This window comes from Metarhizium album, assembly GCF_000804445.1.
Source record: "Metarhizium album ARSEF 1941 chromosome Unknown scaffold_1, whole genome shotgun sequence".
NCBI classification, from domain to species: Eukaryota; Fungi; Ascomycota; class Sordariomycetes; order Hypocreales; family Clavicipitaceae; genus Metarhizium; species Metarhizium album.
In genome coordinates, this window is record NW_024467575.1 from 80,168 (window position 1) to 105,155 (window position 24,988).

At 56.0% G+C, this 24,988-nt stretch overlaps 9 protein-coding genes across 9 annotated transcripts; 4 read left to right on the forward strand and 5 right to left on the reverse strand.

The window, feature by feature from the left end:
• Positions 1-875: 875 nt before the first annotated feature.
• Positions 876-7,279, forward strand: MAM_00022 (Tetratricopeptide-like helical; the record flags this gene model as incomplete). The annotated part of the gene is made up of 6 exons (XM_040818822.1): positions 876-994; positions 1,048-5,179; positions 5,235-5,266; positions 5,320-6,292; positions 6,346-6,795; positions 6,890-7,279. The coding sequence occupies 6 exons, from the start codon at positions 876-878 to the stop codon at positions 7,277-7,279; spliced, it is 6,096 nt and encodes a 2,031-aa protein (XP_040682086.1).
• Positions 7,280-7,436: 157 nt separating this feature from the next.
• Positions 7,437-8,510, reverse strand: MAM_00023 (NGG1p interacting factor 3, NIF3; the record flags this gene model as incomplete). The annotated part of the gene is made up of 3 exons (XM_040818823.1): positions 7,437-8,092; positions 8,184-8,359; positions 8,422-8,510. The coding sequence occupies 3 exons, from the start codon at positions 8,508-8,510 to the stop codon at positions 7,437-7,439; spliced, it is 921 nt and encodes a 306-aa protein (XP_040682087.1).
• Positions 8,511-9,133: 623 nt separating this feature from the next.
• On the forward strand, positions 9,134-9,382 carry MAM_00024 (BolA domain-containing protein; the record flags this gene model as incomplete). The annotated part of the gene is made up of 1 exon (XM_040818824.1): positions 9,134-9,382. One exon carries the CDS (start codon positions 9,134-9,136, stop codon positions 9,380-9,382), a length of 249 nt encoding a protein of 82 aa, XP_040682088.1.
• Positions 9,383-9,964: 582 nt separating this feature from the next.
• Positions 9,965-12,502, reverse strand: MAM_00025 (Adaptor protein complex, beta subunit; the record flags this gene model as incomplete). The annotated part of the gene is made up of 5 exons (XM_040818825.1): positions 9,965-10,603; positions 10,664-10,840; positions 10,904-11,472; positions 11,538-12,175; positions 12,273-12,502. 5 exons carry the CDS (start codon positions 12,500-12,502, stop codon positions 9,965-9,967), a joined length of 2,253 nt encoding a protein of 750 aa, XP_040682089.1.
• Positions 12,503-13,659: 1,157 nt separating this feature from the next.
• On the reverse strand, positions 13,660-16,383 carry MAM_00026 (DNA ligase, ATP-dependent; the record flags this gene model as incomplete). The annotated part of the gene is made up of 3 exons (XM_040818826.1): positions 13,660-15,282; positions 15,339-15,701; positions 15,754-16,383. 3 exons carry the CDS (start codon positions 16,381-16,383, stop codon positions 13,660-13,662), a joined length of 2,616 nt encoding a protein of 871 aa, XP_040682090.1.
• Positions 16,384-16,844: 461 nt separating this feature from the next.
• On the forward strand, positions 16,845-17,822 carry MAM_00027 (Translation initiation factor 3, subunit 12, eukaryotic; the record flags this gene model as incomplete). Its single annotated transcript, XM_040818827.1, has 2 exons — positions 16,845-17,008; positions 17,288-17,822. 2 exons carry the CDS (start codon positions 16,845-16,847, stop codon positions 17,820-17,822), a joined length of 699 nt encoding a protein of 232 aa, XP_040682091.1.
• A 387-nt stretch (positions 17,823-18,209) lies between these two features.
• MAM_00028 (PDCD2-C domain protein) lies at positions 18,210-19,515 on the reverse strand (the record flags this gene model as incomplete). Its single annotated transcript, XM_040818828.1, has 2 exons — positions 18,210-19,331; positions 19,396-19,515. The coding sequence occupies 2 exons, from the start codon at positions 19,513-19,515 to the stop codon at positions 18,210-18,212; spliced, it is 1,242 nt and encodes a 413-aa protein (XP_040682092.1).
• Positions 19,516-19,817: 302 nt separating this feature from the next.
• Positions 19,818-21,772, reverse strand: MAM_00029 (T-complex protein 1 subunit zeta; the record flags this gene model as incomplete). The annotated part of the gene is made up of 6 exons (XM_040818829.1): positions 19,818-20,062; positions 20,120-21,119; positions 21,185-21,421; positions 21,488-21,509; positions 21,569-21,663; positions 21,731-21,772. 6 exons carry the CDS (start codon positions 21,770-21,772, stop codon positions 19,818-19,820), a joined length of 1,641 nt encoding a protein of 546 aa, XP_040682093.1.
• A 967-nt stretch (positions 21,773-22,739) lies between these two features.
• MAM_00030 (T-complex protein 1 subunit eta) lies at positions 22,740-24,683 on the forward strand (the record flags this gene model as incomplete). Its single annotated transcript, XM_040818830.1, has 4 exons — positions 22,740-22,785; positions 22,892-23,058; positions 23,155-23,476; positions 23,548-24,683. 4 exons carry the CDS (start codon positions 22,740-22,742, stop codon positions 24,681-24,683), a joined length of 1,671 nt encoding a protein of 556 aa, XP_040682094.1.
• Positions 24,684-24,988: the final 305 nt, after the last annotated feature.

The following is a 24,988-nucleotide window of genomic DNA, read 5'->3' on the forward strand; positions in this document are numbered from 1 at the left end:
AGAGAAACGGTACGTTTTGTCGTCCCCAGTGCCTAATAATAGTATAGACAATATCGCAATGGAGACTTCAAGGTCGCGGCCTGGAGACCCTGCGTGAGCAGCTGACGGATGCTGACAGGGTTTGCCCTATACAAGAGGCTTGACCTTCCTTGGTCTTGAGGTCAGCACGCACATGTACGCCGTCGACTGAATCAATACAATTGTCCAATGCAGGATTTTTCAGCTCTGACCGGCTTCAGAACATGGCGGCCAGATTGCGGGTTGGTCGTGTGCTCGGTTCGAAAAATTCCAAGACAAGTCCATTTTGCTCTGCACTGTTTACGTAACTCATTGCGGTGATGGATGAGTTGCGAGTCGGAAATCGCGCTTTGGTCAGGGCAACAAACATCCATAGTTGACGATGCCTGGGGCAGACCGTGTCGGCGTCGTCGTGGTTTTGTTCGTTGGTCGGGGTTGTGCCAAAGGCCAAAAAAGTATTCGGGTCGTGGGCTGTGAAGCCGGCGGAGAATCTCCGGCTCAAGATTCCTCCACCTCGAAACAGACGTGCGGCGCAATGACATAAGCCAAGTTGAACGACTATCCCGATTCCCCAGTGCCCAGTGCCCAGTGCCCACAGCCCACACATACATGGCATCTTCAATGTCCATGGCCTGCTTGTGAATTGGTACAGCAGGAGCCGCCGGCAGATTGCGACTCGCTCTCGCTGAGAGAAGTTGTCGGGGAAAAACTCCTGTCATGAATCCATTATACAGATTTGCCTCTCAAAGTCGACTGCCTCTTGGCCCTTGCGACCCGAATTTGTGCTCATTTTTCAAACACAGTACAACATCGCAAGGCAAAAGGTGTCTCGGGAGTCGGGACCGACGAGTACGACCATGTCAAGCGCCAAGGCCGCGTTGAGGGCCGTCAATGATGCTATTCGCGGCCAGGACTACGACGGTGCCATCAACAATGCGAAGGAACTATTGAACAAGGACCCGAAAAGCTATCTGGCGTGAGTCTGTCCCCTTGGCCGTTTCTTTCGGGTGTGAGGATTGACCGTCTCAGTCTCGTATTTCTCGCCTTTGCACTGGACAAGAAGAATCAGCTTGGCGAAGCTGAGATCTTTTACAACAAAGCTACAGAGTTGCGTCCTCAGGATGCCCAAGCTTTTCAAGGGCTCATTAAGCTGTACGAAAAGCAAGGAAACAAGAAGTTCGGAGAGTATCAAAGTGCCGTCGTGAGCTTGGCGCGCATCTATCACGAGGCTGATGACCTGTACAAAGCCCAAGATGTTGTCGACAAGTTTGTCGATTTTGCCAAGGTAAACGGAGACAAGCTACAATATGCTGATGCTCTGTGGATTCAACTCCCCGAGAGCGCTCTGTATTCCATTTTGGAAGGGCGGCTTCCACACCCAGCAAAAACATATGAGACCATTGCACATATCCTCGAGGATTTTGAAAAGCAACGGATCAATACTCTGGTAGGCGAGCGCCGCACGAGGTTAGGAGCGAAGCTCAGTGAGGTGAAAGCCGAGGCCAAGAGGGAAGTCTATGCCCAGAGCAGACTGGAACACATCTACCGCCAGCTTATTAACTGGACAAACGACGATGATGTCAGACGAGACTTTGAGGAGAAGCTCTTGCAGTACTGTCATGACCGGTTGCTCGTAACCCCTCCTGGCCTGGTGAAAACACAGGAGCAAGCCAAAGTTTTTGGACTCGCAAATGACATGGTAGCCATCAAACATCCGTTCAAACTTGCGTGGGATATTGCCATAGACTGGCAGGATGGCAAAGACATCAAGAGCTGGGACGTCGCACTGCTTCGCGATTACTGCACCTTTTTCCCTAACAGCGACATGTACAAAGTCATTACAGCTTTCTTGACAAGTAACTTCTCGCCCTTTCCTTCAGACAGCCAAGGAGCAGGAAATTCCAGAGCACCGGACAACAACAATTCAAGTGATAGCGAAGATGACGAGGACGGTGGTGTCCCCATCACCTACGTTCCCTTGACTGACGAAGACCGTCTGATGATGATCTCCGAGGGCATCACCGGCAGTGAGTCAGTGTTCGCCTACAGGCTTGCAGGAGTCTACTTCCTGCAGACAGGAGAATACGAGAGCACAGTCGAGGTTATGAGAAAGGCTAGAGTATATCTTGGCAAAGAACGGACCAAGGTTGGAATCTCGTACGAAAATACGGGCGACGCATATGCCTTGTGCCTTGCCACATCGCTCGTTTACTTCCAGAGCCCCAGGCATCATCAAGAAGCCAAGCAGCTCTTCGACAAAGTTCTTGAACGAGATTCGACGTCGACCTCTGCCCTGATTGGGGTGGGCTTAATTTTCGAAGAAGAAGAGGAGTACGATCAAGCCATTGATTTTTTGGAGCGTGCTTTAAAGCGCGACGCCTCTAATTTGCGTGTCAAGTCTGAGGCTGCCTGGGTCAAGGCGCTCAAGGGAGACTGGCAAACTGCTAGAGACGAGCTTTCCGAGTGTCTACCAACCTTGGAAAAGAACATGCCTCTTCACAGGGAGTTGCTGGCGGACACTCAATATCGCATTGGCTGTTGTATTTGGAACTCGGATACGAGTCGACAATCTAGAAAACAGCGCAAGGGGGACGCCGCGTACGCATATTGGTTGAGTGCGTTGAGCAACAACATGCATCATGCTCCAACGTACACAAGTCTCGGAATATTTTATAGCGACTATGCCAAAGATAAGAAGCGAGCCCGCCGATGTTTCCAGAAAGCCCTCGAGCTGTCGGCAGCCGAAGTAGTCTCTGCTGAGCGACTGGCAAGGTCTTTTGCCGAGGATGGAGATTGGGAAAGAGTTGAATTGGTAGCACAAAGAATCATTGACTCGGGAAAAGTGAAGCCACCGCCTGGTTCTAAGCGGAAGGGGATCAGTTGGCCGTTCGCCGCGATGGGAGTTGCTCAACTGAACAAGCAAGACTTCCACAAAGCCATCGTCTGCTTTCAGGCCGCTCTACGTATCTCTCCGAACGATTATCATTCATGGGTCGGGTTAGGGGAGAGCTATCACAGCTCGGGCAGGTACATCGCGGCAACCAAAGCCATTGTGAATGCACAGGCTCTGGAAGAGCATCTAGGGGATGGCATCTCCACCGATGTATGGTTTACGAAGTACATGCTTGCGAACATCAAGCGTGAGCTTGGTGAATATGACGAGTCAATAACGCTTTACAAGACCGTTGTCGAGACTCACCCGAAAGAGCAAGGTGTTGTTATTGCACTCATGCAGACAATGGTTGATAGCGCATTGACTTGCGTTGAAAAGGGGCTCTTTGGGAGAGCTGTGCAACTCGCAGCGGACACCATTGAATTTGCCAGCCAAACACCAGGGGACGTCAAGGAAACGTTCAACTTCTGGAAGAGCGTCGCCGATGCAACTTCGGTATTCGCGTCTGTACAAAGCCGCATCGTGGATTTCCCCGCAAGTAGAATCAAGAAGCTTCTTGAGGATACTCACCAGGAAGCTTTCGAACTGCTCGCCAGTGTCGACAAGGTTGGAACTGAAGTGATATCTGCCAAGGGTATCTTTCCCAATGACGAACAACTCGGAGTTGACATGACACGCTGCATCCACGCCACGATTCTATGCCACAAAGAAGCTATCCACGTATCTGCCGACAAGACACACGCACAGGCAGTGGCTCACTATAATTTGGGCTGGGCAGAGTACCGTGCCCACGCTTGCCTGCCGGCACAGATGCGAAGGAAGCCTAGCAACTATATCACGGCCTCTGTGAAGGCGTTCAAACGTGCCATCGAGCTAGAAAGTGGCAACGCAGACTTTTGGAACGCGCTGGGCGTTGTCACGAGCGAAATCAACCCAGCTGTCTCACAACATGCTTTTGTCAGAAGCCTGCACTTGAATGAACGCAGCCCCGTTGGGTGGACGAACCTTGGTGTCCTCGCGCTTCTATCAGGGGATACTGAGCTGGCCGACGAAGCCTTTGCCAGAGGCCAATCTGCTGATCCCGAATATGCGCACGCCTGGCTTGGCCGGGCGTTCCTGGCCCTCCTGTATGGTGAGGTAAAGGAAGCCAGGTCTTTATTTACGCATGCGATGGAAATTGCAGAGGCCTCCTCGGTGCCAACTCGTAAGCACTACTCGTCTGCTCTTTTCGATCATATCTTGACGGCTCCCGCGAACATGACGGCGGCCTCACTTATCCAGCCCCTATTCGCCCTGGGTCAGGTTCAAAGCATGCTTCCCCATGAGTATGCCTTTGGCCATTTATCATCGCTATTCAATGAGCGGACGCGGGACAGCGTCAGTGCCGTCAAGACGCTGGAAAAGCTGTGCGGTATGCTCGAGGCCGACTATGAAACAACAGAATCCAGAACAAGTCTCGCAAGATTCACATTGGCTCGTACAGATCTCGCAAGAGCTTACCTCGCCGCAGGGGCGTATGCCAAAGCCATTGAGTGTGGTGAAATGGCCCTGGGTTTAAGCAGTGACGACGCAGACAGCGAGCTCACCGGCGAGCAGCGGAAGAGGGCTCGACTTTCATCACACCTGACAGTAGGCTTGGGACAATACTACCTGGGGCAACACCGAGAAGCCGAAACATACTTTGAGGCTGCCCTTGAAGAATCAGACCATAACCCCAACGCGGCGTGTCTTTTGGCGCAGGTGTTGTGGGCACAAGGCACCGAGAGCTCCCGAGACAAGGCCCGCGAAACTTTATTCGAAGTCATCGAGAGACAGCCTGACGACGTGCAAAGTGTCTTGTCACTAGGCGTGGTGGCCCTGTTAGATCAAGACGAAAGCAGTCTTGAAGCCGTAGTGGAGGAGCTCCAAGGTTTGCGCACAAATGACAGTGTCAGCGCAACGCAACAGTCCCAGATTGGCGAAGTGCTTCAGGCCATTGCGGGCGTAGCGGAGGGCCACACACGTCAGGACATGGTACAACAAGTGCAACAGGATGTCATGCTGTACCCTCACCTCCCGCACGGTTGGTCATCCCTCGCAGAGGCAACCGGGGACAAGTACGCTGCGCAAATGGCACTCAAGGTTGCGAGCAGAGGCATCCCGCCGAGGGGTATTTTGGAGGCCCAGGATCTAGCAAGGGCATACGCAGGGACGGGCAAGGCAGCTGACGCCCAGAAGGCCGCTTTCTTGTCGCCTTGGGACGGATGCGGATGGACAGCCTTGAGGGTCGTGAGCGAGGGAATATGAGGAGAACAGAAGCACTGTCCTCGGCCACGGTGGTCAGAAAAATGTCTTGTTGCCAAGTAAGGGCAGTTGGTGTGTTGGTTTGGATGAAATGGCCTGAAAATGTTGAGCGAGCATCTTGGTAGGAACATCAACACGCGAAAGCACCAAGACGCATGTTTATTGTCATCATCATCATCATCATCATCTCGTGGTCGTGTCGCCATTGCCATCGCCCGCCCCAGCAGCCTCCTTCAACCTGGCCATCCTCCCACCCACCCAGGCCTCGTGCCAGGCTTCGACCTTGCCGCCCAGCAAAACGCACTTCTCAGGCGTCAACAGCAGGGTGCCGCGGGCGACGGCGGTCCCGGCCCTCAGCAGCATCTTGCACCCTATACTCGTCCTGCCCACGTCCAGGCCACGTATCCTCGTCAACTCGACGGCGTACGCCGTGGTCCCCTTGCAATCCTGCACGACAAGGCGATGCGTGGCCTTGTTGCCGGCCACGAGGCCCGCGCGGCGCGGGCCCGTCGCCCCGGCCGTCGGATTCACGGCCCCACGATTCCCGTCCGTACTCTCGTCATCGGCGTCGGTCACGCGGATGATTTCTCTTCCGCGCGTCTTCTCGCCCCTCTGTGTGGCCTCCAGCTCCTCGATCTGCTCCCAGCGACTGAGGCTCAGGTTCTCCATGTCGACGAGCTGCACGTGCGTGTCGTGCCGAAGCCTGACCTCCTTGACGCCGGCGCCGTCTGCGGCCGTGGGGAGGGGGCACAGCCGCGAGCTGTCGAGGCACGGGCTCGACGTGAGGTCGGCGGCGAGCAGGCGCGCCTTGGCGGTGGCGACGAGCGAGGGCAGAGGCGGTTGCGGCGAGCGGGCGGCGAGGGCGGCGAGGAGGGACGGCGAGGGCGGCGGCAGGCACTGGGCCGATATCGCGTCGGCCAGCTGGGCTGCGATGTGCGTGGCCATGGCCCGCGCGGTCGAAGAAGCACAGTCGAGCGAGCGTTGGTGGACGCGCCGTGCGAGTCCGAGGTTGCTTGCGCGCTTCACGAGGCTCCAGCGCTAGCCGGCGGCTGGGGTCTGCCGCCTGCCGCGAGGGGCCCGCAAAAGTCAACGTCAAACGTCGGTCACCTCAGCTCGCCTCGCGTCGTCCTCCATCTCCGGGCGTCAGTCAGTCGACGGTCAGCACGCATCGCATCGCCATGTCGACAATAGCCTCCCCCCGCGACTCGCCCGCGCCCCCCCGTCGTCTGCCCTCCGAAACGCCCTCCTCGTCCGGCCGGCCGTCGCTGGAAGTCGCCCAGCCCGGCGTGGCGTCGCCCGTCAAGGAGCCGCCCGCCCCCGCCGGCAAACGCTCCAACCGCGCCGCCCTCCGCGAGTACTACAGATTGCGCGCGCCGCGCATCGAGGTGGCCGGCTCCGAGGTGCCCCCCAGCGATCTCGACGCCCCCGACTTCAACGCCGCCGAGTACGTGGCGCGGGTCGTGGCCAACAGCGGGCTGGAGGACCTGCTGCGGCTGTACGCCCAGGTCGTCGGGGAGGTCAGGGCGCTGGACGCCGAGAAGAAGGCCCTCGTGTACGACAACTACAGCAAGCTGATTGCGGCGACGGAGACGATCCGCAAGGTAACCCATGACCCCACGCCTCCCCCGCCCCCGGGGGGGAAAGACGGCGACAGACAGGCGGAGCAGTGTTGCTGACGACGGCCGTCCGCGCCAGATGAGAGCCAACATGGACCCCTTGAACCCCATGGCGTCGACGCTCGACCCCGCCATCGCGCAGATATACTCGCAGGCGTCGTCTATCCGGGAAAGGCTGCGCGAGACCGTGCCGGCGCCCGATTCCGACCAGGGAAGGCGGAGGGCGGCCGGGCTGAGGCGCCAAAGGACACGCGAGCTGGCCGTCGAGGTGCTCGCCACGCCGCGGGAGCTGAGGCGTCTCGTCGGCGAGGGCAAGATACAAGAGGCCAGGAGGCGGTGGGAGATGCCCAGGCGGCTGCTGTCGGTGTGGAGGGACATGGGTGTCGGCGGCGACCATGTCCAGACGTGCATCGACGAAGGGGACGCCGTCCTTAGCCCGTCGCAGAGCAACTCTGGCGCTGAGCGGTAGCCCTGGACACGGCGCGCCCGCGGCATCAACTTTTGCGCCCCCGGTCGGGTCTTCCAATTTCATCTCTCTTCATGTATATATATATGCGTGATCCGCGCTACAATGGATAGATAGACGGCTGCCCTGCTAGCCCCCCCGCACAAACCACCACACTGCCTCACTCAAACTCGCCGACGTTGTAAATGGTAAAGGGGTCCTTGTCAAACTGGCTCAAGACCACCTGAGCGTCTGCAACGACACGCCCGAGCCGCTCCTGCAGCATTGGCACGAGGACCTTGCGCAGGTACCCTCTCTCCGAATTGCTGTGGAACACTTGCACCAGCGTCCTTCCCTGCTGGATGGCCCTCAGGGCCGAGTGGTGGCCGGCCTCCCCCGTGACCAACAAGTCGACGTCCGCCTTCTTCAGGACATCGTAGCCGCTGCCGGCGCAGACACCAAAGCTCCGCACCGTTGCCGTCCGCACGTCGGCGCCCACGGGGCTGGCAACCATGACGTACCTGAGGCCACCGAGCTCCGAGGCCAAGCGTGTGAGAATGCCGGCCAGAGGAACGGGCGCCTCGAAGTGGCCCACGGCGCCGTAGCCAGCCGGGGAGTGAGACTCGGGCGCCGCCGGACACGGGGCCGCCACAGACCGTCTGCTCACGTAGGGACCGGAAACAACGTCCGCAAGCCAGGCGTTCAGTCCGCCGGGCGCGGCGTCGACCGCGGTGTGAGGGCAATAGACGGCGATTCCGGCCCGCGCCAGGCGCAACAGTGTCGCCTGCTGCGGGTCGTCGTAGGTAATGGCCTTGAGCCCCGAGAATATGAACGGATCTGGGGGGGATCCGCACCGCACGTCAGACGTTTTCACAAGTGGCATCTTGCCCTGTCTGGGAAGACGAGGCGGGGACGAGAACAAGCTTACGGTAGCTCACGATGACGCTGGCACCCTGGTCGATCGCGTCCACGGCAACCTGCCAGGTAAGGTCGTTTGTGACCAGAACCTTGGGCCGCCTCCCCGGCGCTGCGCCTTCGGCTTCGGAGTTGCCCACCAGGAGGCCGACATTGTCCCACGACCGGTCTGCCAGCTCCTCGGGATACCTGCAGAGTCGGTCAGTGCCCGGAACCAAATGCCGGCTGGCCGGAGACGCGCCCAGACGTACAAGCTCCTCATGGCGTCGACGACGGCGCGAGTAAACGCGGATGGCTGGACCTGCCAAGCTCCCCATGGACCGGTCCCGGCCCGAGCCATTTCGCAGCTGCTGCAGAGCGACCTCGCAAGCCGGGCGGTGGACGGAAGTGCGCCGTGCGCCAAGGACGACGTCGACGCGGCAGCTCGACGACGCTGCAAGGAGACGATGACGGGCGCGCGCAGGTTGAGGTTGGGCAGGGCCAGGCCTCGAGCGACGGTCGATGGGCGGGAATGAGGCCGTGCAGCTGTCCTCATGTCAAATCGTTGGGCCTCGGCAGAGTTCCACGCAGGCAATGGCGCGGCGGGCGAGGGCGAGCGCGAGGGCGAGCGCGGACTGCCTTTACAATAACGTTGCAAGCTGCAGCTGCAGATCTGCAGGTCGAGATTATTGCCGACACTGACACTGTCGGGCGTGGCGCCGCAACAGACCAGGTACTTGCCAAGCACCCATCTCGTCCGCTGCCGAGACGGGGGTCCTCAGGTGCCTCCCAAGTAACTACAGAGTACCTGGTACTCCAACCCAGACAGCCCACCCCTCCCGGATTAATCTTATCAATCCCATCTTTCATCTTTCGCGACATCGCTCGTCCAGTCCAGTCAGTGTCCACCACAACGTCCGCGACGCCCCCCGAACACGACGCATCCGCCAGAGAAAAGGAAAAGCAGCCAGTCCCCATGTCGCCATGTCCCAAATAACAGACGTCAGTATACGTGAAGCCATCACGCAGCGTCTACAAGCCACCCACGTCGAAGTCACCGACATGTCCGGTGAGTACAAACGCGCCCCTCCCCAGCGACTCCTTTGCACGTCCCGAGTCGACAATGCCAACTCTCCCCGTTCCAACACACAGGCGGCTGCGGCCAAGCATTCACATGCCTCATCGTCGCCCCCCAGTTCCAAGGCCTCAACTCCCTCAAGCGCCACCGATTGACCAACGCCGCTCTCAAGGAAGAGATTGCCGCCATCCACGCGTGGACTGCGAAATGCCAAACGCCAGACGAGTGGGAGAGGGACAAGGCCGGGGCGGGGCCTCCCATGGACGGCACCGTCGGGGGACAAGTCCAAGGGACGAGTGCATGACCGCGGGGAGATGAAGCGAGACGCGGGCTGTGCGTGTGCGTGTGCGTGTGCGGATGGATGCATGTTGTATTTTGACACTGCGGGCCGGGTTCATCGGCACTTCTCAGGCCTCGCAGCCAGCGCCGTGTGGATGTAGAAGGGAAGACGTGCCATTTAGAACCGTGGCTGGGCTACGAACGGTCCGGGGGAACGGTCTACTTTTGTATACCGGGAGCACCTGGTTTTCGAGGGCATTTCACGAATCCAAGTATTGACAACTTGGCAAGTTAGGCCGACCTTGCTTCCAAATCAGTATGCTTCTCCTTGCACTGACGCTTCGTGGTCTATAGAAACGGGTGTGTCGGTGCCTCTACTGTTTTCCCCGCCAGCCTCGTTTTGGCTCTTTTTTGAAACAACAGCAAAAGAAAAAAAGGGGGGGATATACTACCCCTCTCTACAATAAACCCAACAAATCATCGCTGTCCTTTTGCTGTGCCTGCGTGCTGCTGCCGGCCTGTGCATTGTTAAGCTGCATTGCCGCAGGGAGTGGCTGGTTCGAGTTGCTGTCACCAAAACTCAGCCCGTCAAATCCACCCATCAAGTCGTTGATGCCGCTACCAGAGCTGGGTCCCGCAGCAACTCCCTCGTTGCTGGCGCCTGTTGGGGGAGCGTCGAACATGCTCATCATGTCTGCCATACCACCGGATGCAGCAGCACCGCCAGCCGGGCTCGCCACTCGGTCCGGCGTTGCAGACGCGCTGCGCTGCTCGTGGGATGCGGGAGCCGCGCCGTCAAAATCAATGTCGAGCAAGTTCTCAATGTTGCTTTGAGGAGCGCCGGCGCCGGCACCGTTTGCGGCCGCAGCAGCAACAGACGCCGCGATGGGGTTGTCGGCGGCATTTTGTCTTTGTTCCTGAATTGCCGCTCGCTGGATAGCGTCGGCGCCGAAGCGTCCCTTGCCCACAAATGACTCCGGAGGTTTGTGGTACACCGAAGCCAAGGTGGACAGCTCCGAGAGCAGCTGTTCCAACAATGACGGCGGCAGCGTGGTCATGGTGGTGGAAATGGTGGGCTTCTGAGAAAGCACAATGTTCTACGTGAAAGCGTCAGCAGCGTCGGGCAAACTGGTATTGTGCGAGAGGGCTGGAGATACCTTTGCGACGTCTAAATCGCCAGAGAGCAGACGCCAGTACACGTAGGCTCGGTCTCGGATATCAGGGTTGTCGTTCTCCGCAGTGGCAGCCTGCAGGACTTTCTGAACAAGCCCCTGGGTGTTGCTGGGCTTCTTCAGGAAGAGCTTAACCACTGCCGTTAGTATCTGTAGCTGCGTCTGAATTTGTCGTTAGCACGGTTCTCGAAAAACTATCCAGCTTCTTTCGAGAGATAAACGTACTTGGGTAAACTCCTCCATAAAGGCCTCAACGAAGCTCTCTAGGATCGTGTCGGCGTTGCTAATCTTCTCAGCATACTCGCCGACGATCCAAATCAGAGATCCTCGAGCCTCCGGTTCGTCGAGTTCGTCGATGTGTTCACACAGCGTGGGTATCACCCCCTCGTAGCCGGGGTATTTCCGCAATATGTCCTTGACGACCACAATCACCTCTTGCACCACATAGTTCACCTTGGCGGCGAGCAAATCTTCCAAAACTTGCACGCACTTGGCGCTGGCCTCTTCAATCTTGATGGCAACTTGCCCGATAGCCTTGACGGCGCGACGGACAAAATCCATATCGACCTCGAGGGCATATTCCTTCAATTCGGCCAGTAGCTGTTCATAGTTCTTCTCGTTTGCTATCCGAACCATGATCTCGAGCTTCTGGAGTTTGACGTAGGGCGGGTCGTTGTACTTGCAGAAGAAGACCCGGAGCTCTTTGCTCAGGATATCGGGCTTGGCTTGGAGTAGAAGGTCGATGTTGCGCAGGGCAACGTACTGAACCTCAGGAGCCGAGGCGACCAAAGTCACTATCGCATCTTGGTCAGTGGGCCACACGGTCTGGCGCTGGCCAGGTCAATATCGAGAGACGTACCGAGTGGAGGCCCCATCTTCTTGAGCAAGGACCGGACCAGCTCCGGGTTTACTGCCTTCATGTGTATGAAGACAACCTTGACGGCGGCCAGCACAACGGCAGGGTTGACGTGTTGGAACTGTGGCACAACTCGCTCACAAATGTGTTCTGATTCCTTGACGTCTGACGCTGGGTAGTCGGCCAGGGTAGTAAGAATGGTGATTCTACCCCATTCAGTGCATTCGTTGAGCGCCATGAGAAGCTTCTTCAACGTTGCCGACGTCACGACCAGCGCCCTCGTCTCGGGGGCGGTCTCGCTGATTTCAGACAAGGCCTGCACGGAATTGGCGACAACCATGGGGTTCGGGTCACCAATCATCTCTTGTAGGGTCTCTAGGAAACCGTTCTCGATACACATGGTAGGGTTGAGGTCAAAGAGCTTCGCGACACAGATGGCTGCTGTCTTTCGGACGTAGGGAGATTCGTCTCGCAAGGTCTTCCGCAGCGGCTCTTCCATATAGTCTACCATCTTATCGACTCGGATACAGCCCATGGTTCGAATCGCGAGCGCTCTTATCAGAGGATTCGGGTCTTCTGAGTCTTGTACAAATGTATTTACGGCGAGAATGCACAGATCCGGGTGTGACTTGGCGTAATTCCTGTGCCATGGTTAGCGTCGAGTCGACGGGAGAGGCCTGGACCCGACATGTTTTAATCGGCCACGGCGCGTGTTCAGAGAAACGACACGACACGTACATTAGATAGAGATATACGAGTTTCTTCTGATCGAGGTCGGCCGTGGCAATATTTTTCAACACGTCCGGAAACAGGGCAGACACGTCCTTGCCAAGGGTCATGGCCATGATGGTCTTTTGGATGGATTCCTTTCGTTCGTAGGCATACTGGGACACCAGCCCGGCGCGGAGCTCGAAGGTCTCGCCCTTCCGGGGTGCGGCAAATGCGCCGCGGATGCGATTGACTGCCATTCTCGATGCCACGGATGTCCTGGAGGGGTCGGGAAGGGGATGGAGGAGCAAGATGAAGGCGAGGCGGTATTCGATTTCGCGCGGCCCTCAACGGGCGAGTAGCGTGACGGGCGCAGGTCGCTGCGGTGAGGCCTGGTGGCTCGAGGGCGCGGGGATGTTCTGCACCAACGATGCCTGTGCATCGATGAAGCCTGGCAACTGGCTACAATGTGGCCTGGTGCAGCCAGCGCGCGGGATGTCGACTGCAAGGCGGCAACGGCGGTGCAAGGACTGGGTCGGGGAGGATGATGGTGGACGAGCCGTGAGCCGTGAGCCGTAGCCGTGAGCCGTGAGCAATCGACTGGGGCATCCATCAGCGATGAATCACTGGGGCACACCTAACGCATATGGTTCCCCTGCGGCGTGGCGAGTCAACTGGTTGGTCTCCACCGTCCCCGCCAACTTCTGCTGCCAGGCGCGTGCAGTTGCCCGCTGCACTGCAGAGCACCGGCGCAGGGCACAAGCCCCAGGGCTTCAGGCGGTAAAACAGTTGCTGCCGGCGGCCCAGCTGGCCGTTACAGCGCTAGTGCCAAGCCCAGCCCCAGCCTTGCAGGTGCGCAAGTAACATACTCAAGTAGTTGCCTGGTCCATCCCGCCATCTGCGACCTGGTCTGCCAATCCTCCAACTAGACATCGACATCATACTTCTAGTCTCCTCGCGAGGCTCAGCCCCAACACAGGGCGCGGCATCGAAACGTCGCAACATGGTCCGGTCTCTTGGCTCTGCCGTCTCAATTCCTCGCGGCTAACGTTACCGAAAAGGCAAACTTCCCCAACTTGAGGCGGCTCTTCATTGAAGCCCGAACAGACGACGAGGAGAGAGACGTCTCCCGCAAAGCTGTAAGCAGATGCGTCAACGGCTGACGCGGCATCAACGAACCCAACTGATGAGCCTTAGTTTTACAATGCCGTGCTCTTCATGGCGTCTGTAGCTGTATTCAGCTTGATAGCACAGAAGCTGAACGCGGCCAAGTAAAGACTTGCCGGAAGGGGATGCAATTATGAATTTACCAAGCCAACGCGCTAGTAGCCATGTGTCCGTGACACGATATGAGGACATATCCAAATAAACTGCTTGACTATATCGCATACGTCGTGGAGAGTAGACACACCGTCATTCATTCATCTTCCATCTGCTCAATCCCTTCATCTCCTCTCCCGTCTTGTGCGTCTTGCGGAACCGCCTTTGCCTCCTGTTTCCTCCACAGTCCAGCCAAGAACTCGTTCGTGCTCGCCTCGTCCAAGCTCTTATCGTCCCTCTTCTTAATGAACCGTGGGAACCTCAAACTCAAGCCCCGTTCATCGCTGATGAGGCCGATGGCTGCGGTGTAGGTCGGACTCAGGGTGACATCCGCAAAGGCCATTTCCCAGACCTCCTGCGGCTCGAACCAGACGTCGGGCATGGGGCCAGAGTACTCTATGAAACTCGGCTTCTGTGACCGTGTGTTCCTGCGCTCCCCGCCGTCTTCGCCGTCATCGTAGAACTGCTTCATTTCCTTGTAGAATGCGTCGGTAAAGCCGGACATGCATTTGCAGACTGCCTCCAGCATGCCCGTCGCCTCGTTGCGAACGGCAAGAAGAATCGGGGACCACCACTTCGCTTTTCGGCCCTGACCGTGCCATCCTGCAATCGGGATCAAATCCAACGTGTCGAAACTGGAATTGTAGTCCTTCTTCACTTTGAGCCACGAGTCGAGCCGCTTGTCGGGCTCGTATGTCGCGAGGAGGGGCTTTCGTCGAGAACCCGCCTTCTTCTTGTCTCCTCCGCCCGCTGCTGTTGCAGCGTTTTCCCCTTTTTTTGCTTTGGGCTTTGCCTTGGCCGTCGACGGCTTCTCTGCTCCCTCGATAGTCGGCCCCTCTTCCTCTCCCAAGTACGGGATACCAGCCAGGTTGTCAAGGATTTTGACCATGATTCCTTCGCATTTGCTCTCGGTGGCCGATTTGAAAAAGTCAAGCACCGTTTCCGAATCATTGGATGTCGCATCAAGGCTTCTTACCCAGGTGAACTTGTGCGGCACCTCGGTGAACAGTGACCGGAGCAACTCTCGTCTTTCCCTAAATGAACGGCCCAGCAACGGCTGATCGTTCAGGAACATGAGATCAAAGGCAAACAGACAAACGTCAATCTTGATGCTGCCAATCTCCACGTCCTTTCTCGCCCGATTAGTCAAGGTCTGAAAACTCTTCAGTTCGCCCGTTTCTCGATCCACTGCAACGACTTCGCCCTCCATGATGAAGCTGCCGACACCCTCTCCACGGATCTTGGGGACCAATTCTACAAGGTCGGGATATTTATCCGTCATAAGTTCTAGATGCCGTGAAAATATCGACACCTTTCCGCCATCGTCGCAATGCACCTGGGCCCTCTGTCCATCATATTTGTATTCACAGGCAAAATCTCTTCCTTGTAGTTTTGTCAACATTTCCGACAGATTTCTGGTAATGCTGCCCAACATGGGTCGAAGTGGAATATGCAGAGCTAGCCCACATCTGATCAACAACTCGTCTGATATTCCAATTTCCAGGAGGACCGGGACCAAGTCATTGTAGTTGGGTCGTCGTGCAAAGCAAGCTTTGACGGTTTCCTCAGCTTTACCCCAAATCTCGGCGAGTTCTTCTTTCCTCAGCTTGGAAAGTTCAGGGATACACATGGGGGAGTAATCTGCACCAGGCGGCCGGGATAACAGAAAGGCTCTTGACAGCGCAATGAGCATGGTGGTTTTCACGGCGCCGATTCTTAGCTACATGTAGTATGAGCAAGATTTGCTGTGGCAAGAAAGCTATCGCAACGACTTACATGCTGGCATAGGGTTCGCACAATGAACCGGCTCTCCTCGCCGCCCCTAGCATCTTGCAACAGTCGATCCACAATGCGCTGTTTCGCCTGTGCGCTGCCCTGTCCTTGAGAGGTGGCAATCTTGACGAGAGATTGGTGAACGCCTTTGATTGTAAGTGGCCTTGGCTTTTTCAACGTAAATCTCTGCTTCTTTTTGGCCTCAAAGGCTACGTCGCCGGCATCGCCGTACTTGTCATAGATTGCCTTCAGCGACCTGTTGTCCAAGCCACACACTTGCTTTAGAGCTTTAGATATTGCGGAACCCCCCAGCCCCAGTTCCAGGGATACATATGGCGGCGATATGGAGTTTGTAGCCAACCACACCTATTGAATGTAAACAGAGGGCCTGAGGCGGCATCGTAGCAGAGCAACTCACAGCTGGTAGGAGACTGGAAGGGTCTCCTTCAATAAGCAGCCGGAGGCAATTCACAAGTGTATCAACTATCTTGATGCGGCTCGCTGTGCCACTCACGAGGACGAAACATCGGGTGAGCAAAGCATAAGAGGCATTTCCGCCCTCACCTGCCCAGTGCTCCCTCAACAAGTCAAGATACTTTGATGGCTCAAATGCTAAAGGAGGCTCATCAAGAGGAATGTTAGAAGTAATAGAGTCCTCAGCCGTTCCTGTAGATTGCAAGGTAAGAGTAGTCCCCAGTGAAGTCGGCAATTTAGCCTCCCTTTTTGTATGAGGCTTTGATTCTGGTTGGGAAGCGGACGTCAGGTCATCGGTTGCCGAATTCGCAGTCGGCGAAGTGCTCCGAGTATCCTCAGTTCCGTTTCTACCCTCATCTGCTGCTTCTTTGTCCCATTCGGCTTGAAGCTTACGTGCTATTTCTTCATCTGTTAGTTCCGCAGATGCCAACTCAGGCACGTCAGTGGCATCTGCCGAGGAAGCGCCTGCATTGCTCTGTCTTTGCTTGGCAAAGAAGAATTCTAAGCCCTTTGCCGGTCCTCCATTCTGCTTCCCACCTGTGTTCAGCTTCCTCTTTTTTGATGGACTAGACATTGTTCTAGATTGTCCGGCCACGGATATCTACGAACGTCTTGTTAGTTTCGACCGTGGGAGGGGAGGGAGCGCTGAGCTCAAGTTGAAATCACCACCAGTGCAAAAATTCCATACTCAGTCGTGAACTCATATTTATTTCGTCGGATTTTTCACAAGTTCCAGAAAATCGCAGTGTTGCTAGAGGCATGACCGTGAACGCGTGCCAGCGAGCCTACACGTCTATGACGCTCTGTCGCGACACCACGTGATGGCATCTCCAAATTCAGGCAGTAGAAACGACTTGCCGCCTGACAGTGCTCCAGGTCGGCACGGAACATGGGAAGCCCCGTCCCATTGCACTAAGCCCCTTTGGAGCCCACAAACGATCGCTCGTTGAAAAACTTCCCTCTGCCCCACCATCACGAACGTCCTCTCGACATCAACCCCCTCAACCACCAGCAACCCCCATCAATACCGACAATATGAACGGCGAAGACCCGCCCGAGCGGCCCGATTATATCACCAACATTATTAACGGTCTTGAACGCTACAATCCGGAGGCTGTCGGTTCCTTGGAGACATACTTGCAGGAGCAATGTGAACAGAAGTTTTGCGACTCCAATGCTAATAGAACATTGCTCAAGTTGTGAGTCGAAATTTGCCCATCATCACCGGCAAGGCCGGGACTGTTTCGCGATATCAATGGCAATTTTTTTCCGACACCCATAGCAGCCTAGTGATGAATATTTGTCAACGTTTCCTATTACCTGACAGCGACGGGAGTAATTCATCTCACGCCCATGAAGTCAGCATATCAGCTCTGACGGCTGCCTCCAAAACGCGTGTTCCGCAAATCTCAACACGTCCTTTTTGCTGCGCGTGAACAATGTTGGCTAATGTGTATCCTGCTCGCCCGCCCGTCTAGATACCAGCTGAACCCCGATCGATTGAAGGATGAGGTCGTCACCAACATTCTCGTCAAAGCCATGACCCTGTTTCCCTCGGCGCAGTTCTCCCTCGCCCTCCACCTGATCAACCCTTCTTCCGCCGCTACAGGCGAACTCCACGAGGCCCTGACGAAGCTGCGATCGCTCAACTCGCAACTCGAGGGGGCTCAGTATGCCCAGTTCTGGGCCTCCGTGGACGGTGACGACCTGTGCGCTGACCTGATCGCCGACATTTCCGGCTTCGAGGATATGATCCGACTCCGTATCGCTCAGCTCGTCTCCCAGGCCTTCCGTGAGCTGAAGCTCGCCCACCTCGAGTCCTGGCTCGGTCTCAACGAGGACGCCACCCGCAACTTCGTCACCGATGTCTGCGGATTCACAGTCGACGGCGAGGGCAACGTCAAGATTCCTTTGAACCCAGATAATGAGGCTAAGAAGGCCGAGATTCGCGAGGACGTGAACGTGGAGCAATTCGCAAGGGTAATCCGACGATCATGGGAGGAGACTGTGTAAGCCAAGTCGTCAAAATGGGCGGTATCAAAGGCTCCAGGATAACGACGGAAGAGGGTTGAGAGAAGAAAATATCTTGGTGGGACATGATGCAAGCATGATGAGCCACGCGATGGGAGTGCGCTCAAAACGATGAGAATCATTTGTGGATGGGTGGGAAGAAACCCAACGAAAATGGGAAAAGGGGAGAGATTCCAATCCAGGCGTTCAATCGGACATTTCATCAACGTAGGCAGCATCAAGATCAGAGGTCAGCATAGAACGCAGATCTTTTAGGCACCTACTCCTTGCCCGAGACGATTGGTGACCTTTCATGTTTAATCTAACGCACGGCTCATCACACGGCAGTTGTCTGTTCACGTTCACAGTCGTGAGAGTCGTATATCCGGGCTACTTTTGCTTCGTAAGCTCCTCCCACTGTACCCCAGCCCACTCCTCCAGATATCCGGCCTCGTCCTTGCCGATATGCCCAGGGACACAATCCCGCTCGCACACGCCAACAATAATCGTCCCCCACTCCATCCCCTCCAGGCTCAAGTCGTCGGCTTCCAGCTCCGCGATGGCGTTCGGCGTAAGCTGCACCTCGAACGTCCTCTTGCCGCCGCAACTGGGGCATCCAGGAATCGAACCCTTGGTGAGCTTCTCCCCCACCGCGTCCGTCCTCGAGTAAAGAAGCGGCGTGCCCGCAAACTCGTAGCGAATCACCTGGTCTGGGTTCTGGGCAAGGCGATCCGCAAATCTCTGAAACGCAGCATCCATGGACGACTCGAACGCTTCGCGGTCCAGGGCGGACACAGTCTCGGGCGCATCAACCTCTTCCACACGCGCATTGTCGGGGATCTTGGTCGACGCCGGCTCGAGCGTTTCGTAGTCAGCCTCTGCCAGATAAAGCGTCGGATACGGCTTGGGCAAGGCCGAGCTCTCCGGCCACGGCTCAGGAGGAGGAGCAGGAGGAGCAGGACCGGTAGGCCCCGTGCCCGTGCCCGTGCCCAGCGCCAACGATTCCGCAAAGGTCTTGCTGAGCGAGGCCGAGGCAGGCCTGGCGTCCCCTCTTGCCACATGTCCCTGCTGATGAAGACCGAGCCGGCCCTGCGAAGGCGTTGTGTTAAACGGGTTGCCGGAGCCGGTGCTGAACGGGTTCGCGTTGCTGGAAAACGGGTTGGCTCCTGACCCGCCGCCGATGGCCTGGCCTCCGAACAGGGCGTCGCCCAAGGCGAGGCCGTCGCCGTCACGAGGACTCGCCTCCTGCTTCTTCGGCCCTTCTTCTGCTTCCGTCGCCGGAGCTGCCGCGGTGTCGTCGGCCCAGATTCTTACCCCGCGCAGAGCTCGAATGCTCCCCGGCTTGCGGCGGCAGGATTCGCGCTTGCAGGCGAATACGTATAGTCGTCGATCGTGGCCGGGGAATCTCTCTGGTAGTTCGGCATTCAACTGGAGGATGAGAACCATGAGGTTCCCGCAGACTTTACATCGCGCGAGAGCTGCTGAGGGCGGCTTGTCGGCTTCCAGCCATTCCTTGCCCCATTGTCAGCCATCAGCACTGAGGGGCACGGCGCGTCTTGCTGCTGAGGGCACTTACAGGAATGCCGCCTAATTTGCTTATAGTCTCGTCTTGTAAGTCTTTGGAGGCATATCCCAAGAGGACGTTGGTCTCTGTAAACTCCCCTCCATCTGAAGAGTCAGAGTCGTATGAGGTCATGACTGTAAAATTTTGCGAAAGCTGGTATTGATGGTGGGGTCGGGAAATTTTTTTGGGCTACAAAGGCAAGGCAGCCTTGGCCTTGATGCTGCTTGTCGATATGACGCAAGTCCAGGAAGTCCAGGGTCCAGTCCGGGCCCGGGCCCGGGCCACCAGGACTTATGGCGTTGCCCAACCATGGCTCAATGTAGAATCATTGTATTCACGAAAGAAAAATAAAAAGAGAGAGACGAGAGGGAGGGAGATAAAAGTATACCCTCAACTTTCTATTCTGCCACGCCATCTAGTACGAGTATTAACATTTACATGTGGTCATCAGGGCCGTCCATTCCAGGGCCCGGACCTGCAGCTCTACCCATTTGCCGGGCTTTCAACAACTCGTCACAAAGCAAGAGGTTCGATGCAATGCTGGAGCTGGAAGCAATGCAGTTTCTCAGGACTCGGAATGAATCAAAGACGCCCTCCAACTCCGGGCTCATGGGCTCTCCGCTCTCCAAGTTCAGGCCGACAACATCCCCGTCATTGCATTCGTCCTCCATAGCAGCCACTATAGTTTACGTGTCAGCGCCCCAATACGAGCTCGTCTGAACCATATGTTACTTACAAGCATCCTGAACATCGTGTCCCGCGTTAGCAGCCAGCGTTTTGGGGATGATCAGCAGCGCATCGGCAAACGCCTGAACGCCAGACTTGGCCTTGCCCTTGACTGTCTTGGAAAAGGCGTCACTCTTCAGGTGGAGAGCACAGGCCAGTTGGAACGCGCCCGCGCCGGGAACGACGCTCTTGTCAACAATCATGTTGTAGACGCTTCTTAATCCGTCTCTGACAGCATCCGTCACTTGGGCGATGGTGTGCTGGTTAGGCCCCTTGATCATGAGAGTCACAGACTTGGGGTCTTTGACCTCTTCGATAAAGGTATACTTCTCCTCCCCCAAAGTCTGCTCATAGACAAGGCCAGCCCATCCAAGAACGTCAGCAGACAGGTCGTCAACGCTATTTTGGGCCACGCCACCACAGATCAACTGCAGACGCTCCATGTTTCTTCGCTTCGCACGTCGAAGCGCGAGGATGCCATTCTTTGCCAGTACGTCCAGGGACAGTGGATCGATACCCTTTTGGTTGATGATGACAAAGTTCTTCTTGCCGTCCGTTCCACAAAGTTCCTTCTTCAGCTCCACAATCTTCTTCAACTTGGCGTCGATAAATCGGCGCTCACTCTCCACGAGCTTCTCCCGCTGGTCAGCGCTGGAGTAAAAGAAGCCGGAGTTGATTTCAGTCTTCTCGTATTCCAAGCTGACATTCATGGTTAAGATGTAGCAGTTCTCGAGTCTCTTTGGCATGTCTGGGTGACGAGCACCGTGATCTAGGGCAAGACCACGAATGAGCTGAGTGTCGGAAGCAGTACGATGCTGCATCTTCATGATTTCAACCATGTGCAAGTCGGGCTTGGCAGGTTCTTGGTAGATTGAGAGAACAGCGTCGACTATGGCGGGCGTGAGCTTCTTCGCAAGCGTGGAGTTGAGCTTCGTGGCGAGAGAGGTGCGCGCCACGTTCAGGAGTAGTTCTCGGTCGACCTCTTTGGAGAGCTTGAAGCCATCGAGAAACTAGATAACTAGAGTTAGAGCCTGAACCGAGCTGCTTTGCAACATCTCGGGGCAATAAAGCAAACCTTGAGAGCCTCAGCCTTGGCAATTTCGAATCCATCGCAGATGACACGAGGGTGCAGCCCTTCTGAGATGTATCTGTCCGCCTGCTTCAACAGCTCACCAACTAGCAGCACAACTGAAGTGGTGCCGTCTCCGCAAATGTCGTCCTGAGCAGTCGCAGCTCGGGCAATCATAACGGCAGTCGGATTCTGGATTTGCATTTCTCTCAAAAGAACGTTTCCATCTTTGGTCAGTTTGATCTGAGGGTGAAAGAGAATCAGCCTCATCGTATTCCCCTAAGGGGAAGAAATGGCAGAGGTCCGCACCTGTCCAGCTCCGTCAACCAGCCTGGGGAAAGGACGTCAGTCATGCTCCAGGAGCAGCAATTCATATCGCAGTGAACTCACATTTTGATTGTACCGAGAGGGCCAAGATTAGACTTGAGAACCTCCTGCAGGCCAATGCCGGCATTGATATTAACCTTTAGAGCTTCACCCCTCCTCTGGCAGACTTGTTAGCATGCACACGACACACGGCTATTCAGGGAACTTGACAAAGACGAGACGTACTCGGGACTCGGCCTTGGGGTTGAGAAGCTGCGCGGCCGACATGATGATGCTTGCGAGCTCACTAGGAGGTGGTTTACGTTGTGGCGGAGCAGCGGTCGCTGGAAGGTGATTTCGCAAGCTGGGACGAACAACGGCCCGCACGAAGTCGTGGTGGGCTGGATTGGGGTCACTTTTTTCTGCCTTGGGGGTAAAGGCGGTGTGGGCTACAACAGTGTTCGGCGGGGTGACGACAACCTTGGCTGGGTTAAGTAGGTAAGTACTTAAGTAAGTTAGGTAGGTAATAGGTATAGCAAAAAATGGGTTCCTCTGTCCAATTTTATAATGATTGATGCATTCGACGACGACAGTAGTGCGTTATAATCTCGGTGTATAATATTTTGGGCATATCTCTTCAAAGTATTCAAAGAGTATGCATGAACAGAGCCGAGATAGCATTGGACAGAGCTGGTTCAACTTGAAACGAAGCGGTCGAGTTGCTGAATGACTAGATGTAAGCGTTCTCCCTTCATCACCAATCATCTCAATTCGCTCAATCAAAATGGAGTGGGAATGCATTCGAGTGTTCTATAATCGTAGCACGAATACTAGTGAATTGAACTGTCAACCGAATATATGTTTGAGAAAGTCTGATCAAGTGGCGGCGTTGCTTCGTAATGAGATGCGAATCTTTTGCATACTAAAATCACGTTTCCGTTTCTGATCTGGAATTCAGCTAGATAAATTTGTGCAGCTCCCTCTTGGAGCCGACTTATAAAGTAACGATCCGGACGACCATGTCCGCTTCATCGTACAGTGCGCATTGTCTAATATACTGTACAACCGCTGCTGCTGACCGACTGGCTGCCCACCATCGCAATTTTTTGGCTGGAGCTCCAACGGCGTCCCGCTCAGCATCCTCAACCGTCGACGACTGTCATCGCAATTCGTGTGACTCGGCCAGTACGGAAACTGCGCGCAGAATTCTCTGTCGAGCTCCAAGGCGACCGCAAATCTCACGAACACCGCCACAATGTCCTTTGGAGGCCAAACTCCCACCATCATCGTCCTCAAGGAAGGTGAGTGCTGCCCCACCGCCATCACCCCTCGTCGCCTCGAGGCTTCACACGCCTACCCTACCGTTTCGAGAGCTCTCTTTGGCTGATTGCACGCTTTCGAGAACAGGTACCGATACTTCCCAGGGCAAGGGCCAGATCATCTCAAACATCAACGCCTGTCTTGCTGTTCAGACCACCATAAAATCGACCCTAGGCCCCTATGGCGGGGACCTGTTGATGGTTGATGAGAATGGCAAGCAGACCATCACCAACGATGGCGCTACTGTCATGAAGGTTCGACACTACCCTAATGCTCCAGGTGTATAAACACTCTGATCTACGGCAGGTAACTCGGCATCAAAAAGGCCGCATGCTAACAGTCCCGCAAAGCTCCTCGATATCGTCCACCCAGCTGCCCGAATCCTTGTCGACATCGCTCGATCACAAGACGCTGAAGTTGGTGACGGCACCACCTCCGTCGTTGTTCTTGCCGGCGAGATGTTGAAGGAGGTCAAAGACCATGTCGAGCAGGGTGTCAGCTCTCAGATCATCATCAAGGGTTTGAGAAGAGCATCACAGTTGGCTGTCAATAAGATTAAGGAGATCGCCATTAGCACAAGCGAGGCCAACCGCCGCGATACGCTGAAAAAATTGGCCGGGACTGCCATGACAAGCAAGTTAATCAAGCAAAATACCGAGTTTTTCACTGAGAGTAAGACAACTGACACTTGACCAACCTTTTCACCGGTGTGGTATCCGCTAACCTGGGGGTCCGCGATTTAGTGGTCGTCGATGCCGTCCTATCACTCGATCAAGACGATCTCAACGAGAAATTAATCGGAATAAAGAAGGTCCCTGGTGGCTCGTTGACCGACTCGCGATTCGTCAACGGTGTGGCTTTCAAGAAGACCTTCTCGTACGCCGGTTTCGAGCAACAACCCAAGTCGTTCAAGAAGCCCAAAATTGTATGCCTGAATGTGGAGCTGGAACTCAAGGCGGAGAAAGACAACGCCGAGGTTCGCGTGGAGCAGGTGTCCGAGTACCAAGCTATCGTCGATGCTGAGTGGCAAATAATTTACAAGAAGCTGGAAGCTATCTACAAGACCGGTGCCAAGGTCGTTCTCAGCAAGTTGCCAATTGGCGATTTAGCCACACAATACTTTGCCGACAGAGACATCTTCTGCGCTGGCCGTGTCGCCTCAGAGGACATGGAGCGCGTGGTCCAGGCTGCTGGGGCTGTCATCCAGTCAACGTGCTCTGACATCCTGCCCCAGCACTTGGGCACATGTGGAAGCTTCGAGGAGCGCCAGATTGGCAGCGAGCGATTCAACTTCTTCGAGGAATGCCCCGAAGCCAAGTCGTGCACTCTGGTGCTACGCGGGGGCGCAGAGCAGTTTATCGCCGAGGTGGAGCGATCTCTGCACGACGCCATCATGATTGTAAAGAGAGCCATCAAGAACCACATGGTTGTCGGTGGTGGCGGCGCCGTGGAAATGGAAGTCTCGGCCTACCTGCACCGCTTCGCTGACAAGAACATCTCTCACAAGCAACAAGCCATCATCAAGTCATTCGCCAAGGCCCTGGAGATCATCCCGCGACAACTATGCGACAATGCCGGCTTCGACGCGACTGACATTCTCAACAAGCTGCGCGTGGAGCACCGCAAGGGCAGCACCTGGGCGGGAGTGGACTTCAAGAACGAGGGCGTAGCCGACATGATGGAGCGCTTTGTCTGGGAACCCGCGCTTGTCAAGGTCAACGCCCTGCAGGCCGCCACGGAAGCGAGCTGTTTGATCCTAGGGGTAGACGAAACCATTCGAAACGAGGAGAGCGCGAAGCCCCAAGCTCCCGGCCAGCTGCCGCCGGGTGCTGCTCAGCGGGCCGTGCGTGGTCGTGGCCGCGGAATGCCACGGCGATGAGCACAGTCAGGGGGAGGGCAAAAGCAAATGGAGGCAGAAGGGTAAAGGCCACGGCAAATGTGGTTTGCGGTAACTTTTACGAGGAGAAAAAAACAGGGGGGATATAGGGAGGAATTGAAACCATGTGGATGTTGAGGGTCTGTATGATACCTAGAAGACGACCTCTATACTGGACCTGTTGTCGTGGTCACCTGTGTAACTCGGCGCGTGCTTTCTAGACTTGTATCTCACAGCGTTGCATTGGACGCCAAATCACGGAGCACACACAGTCGCAAACGGAGCGCTGCATGTGCAGATACGCCGCC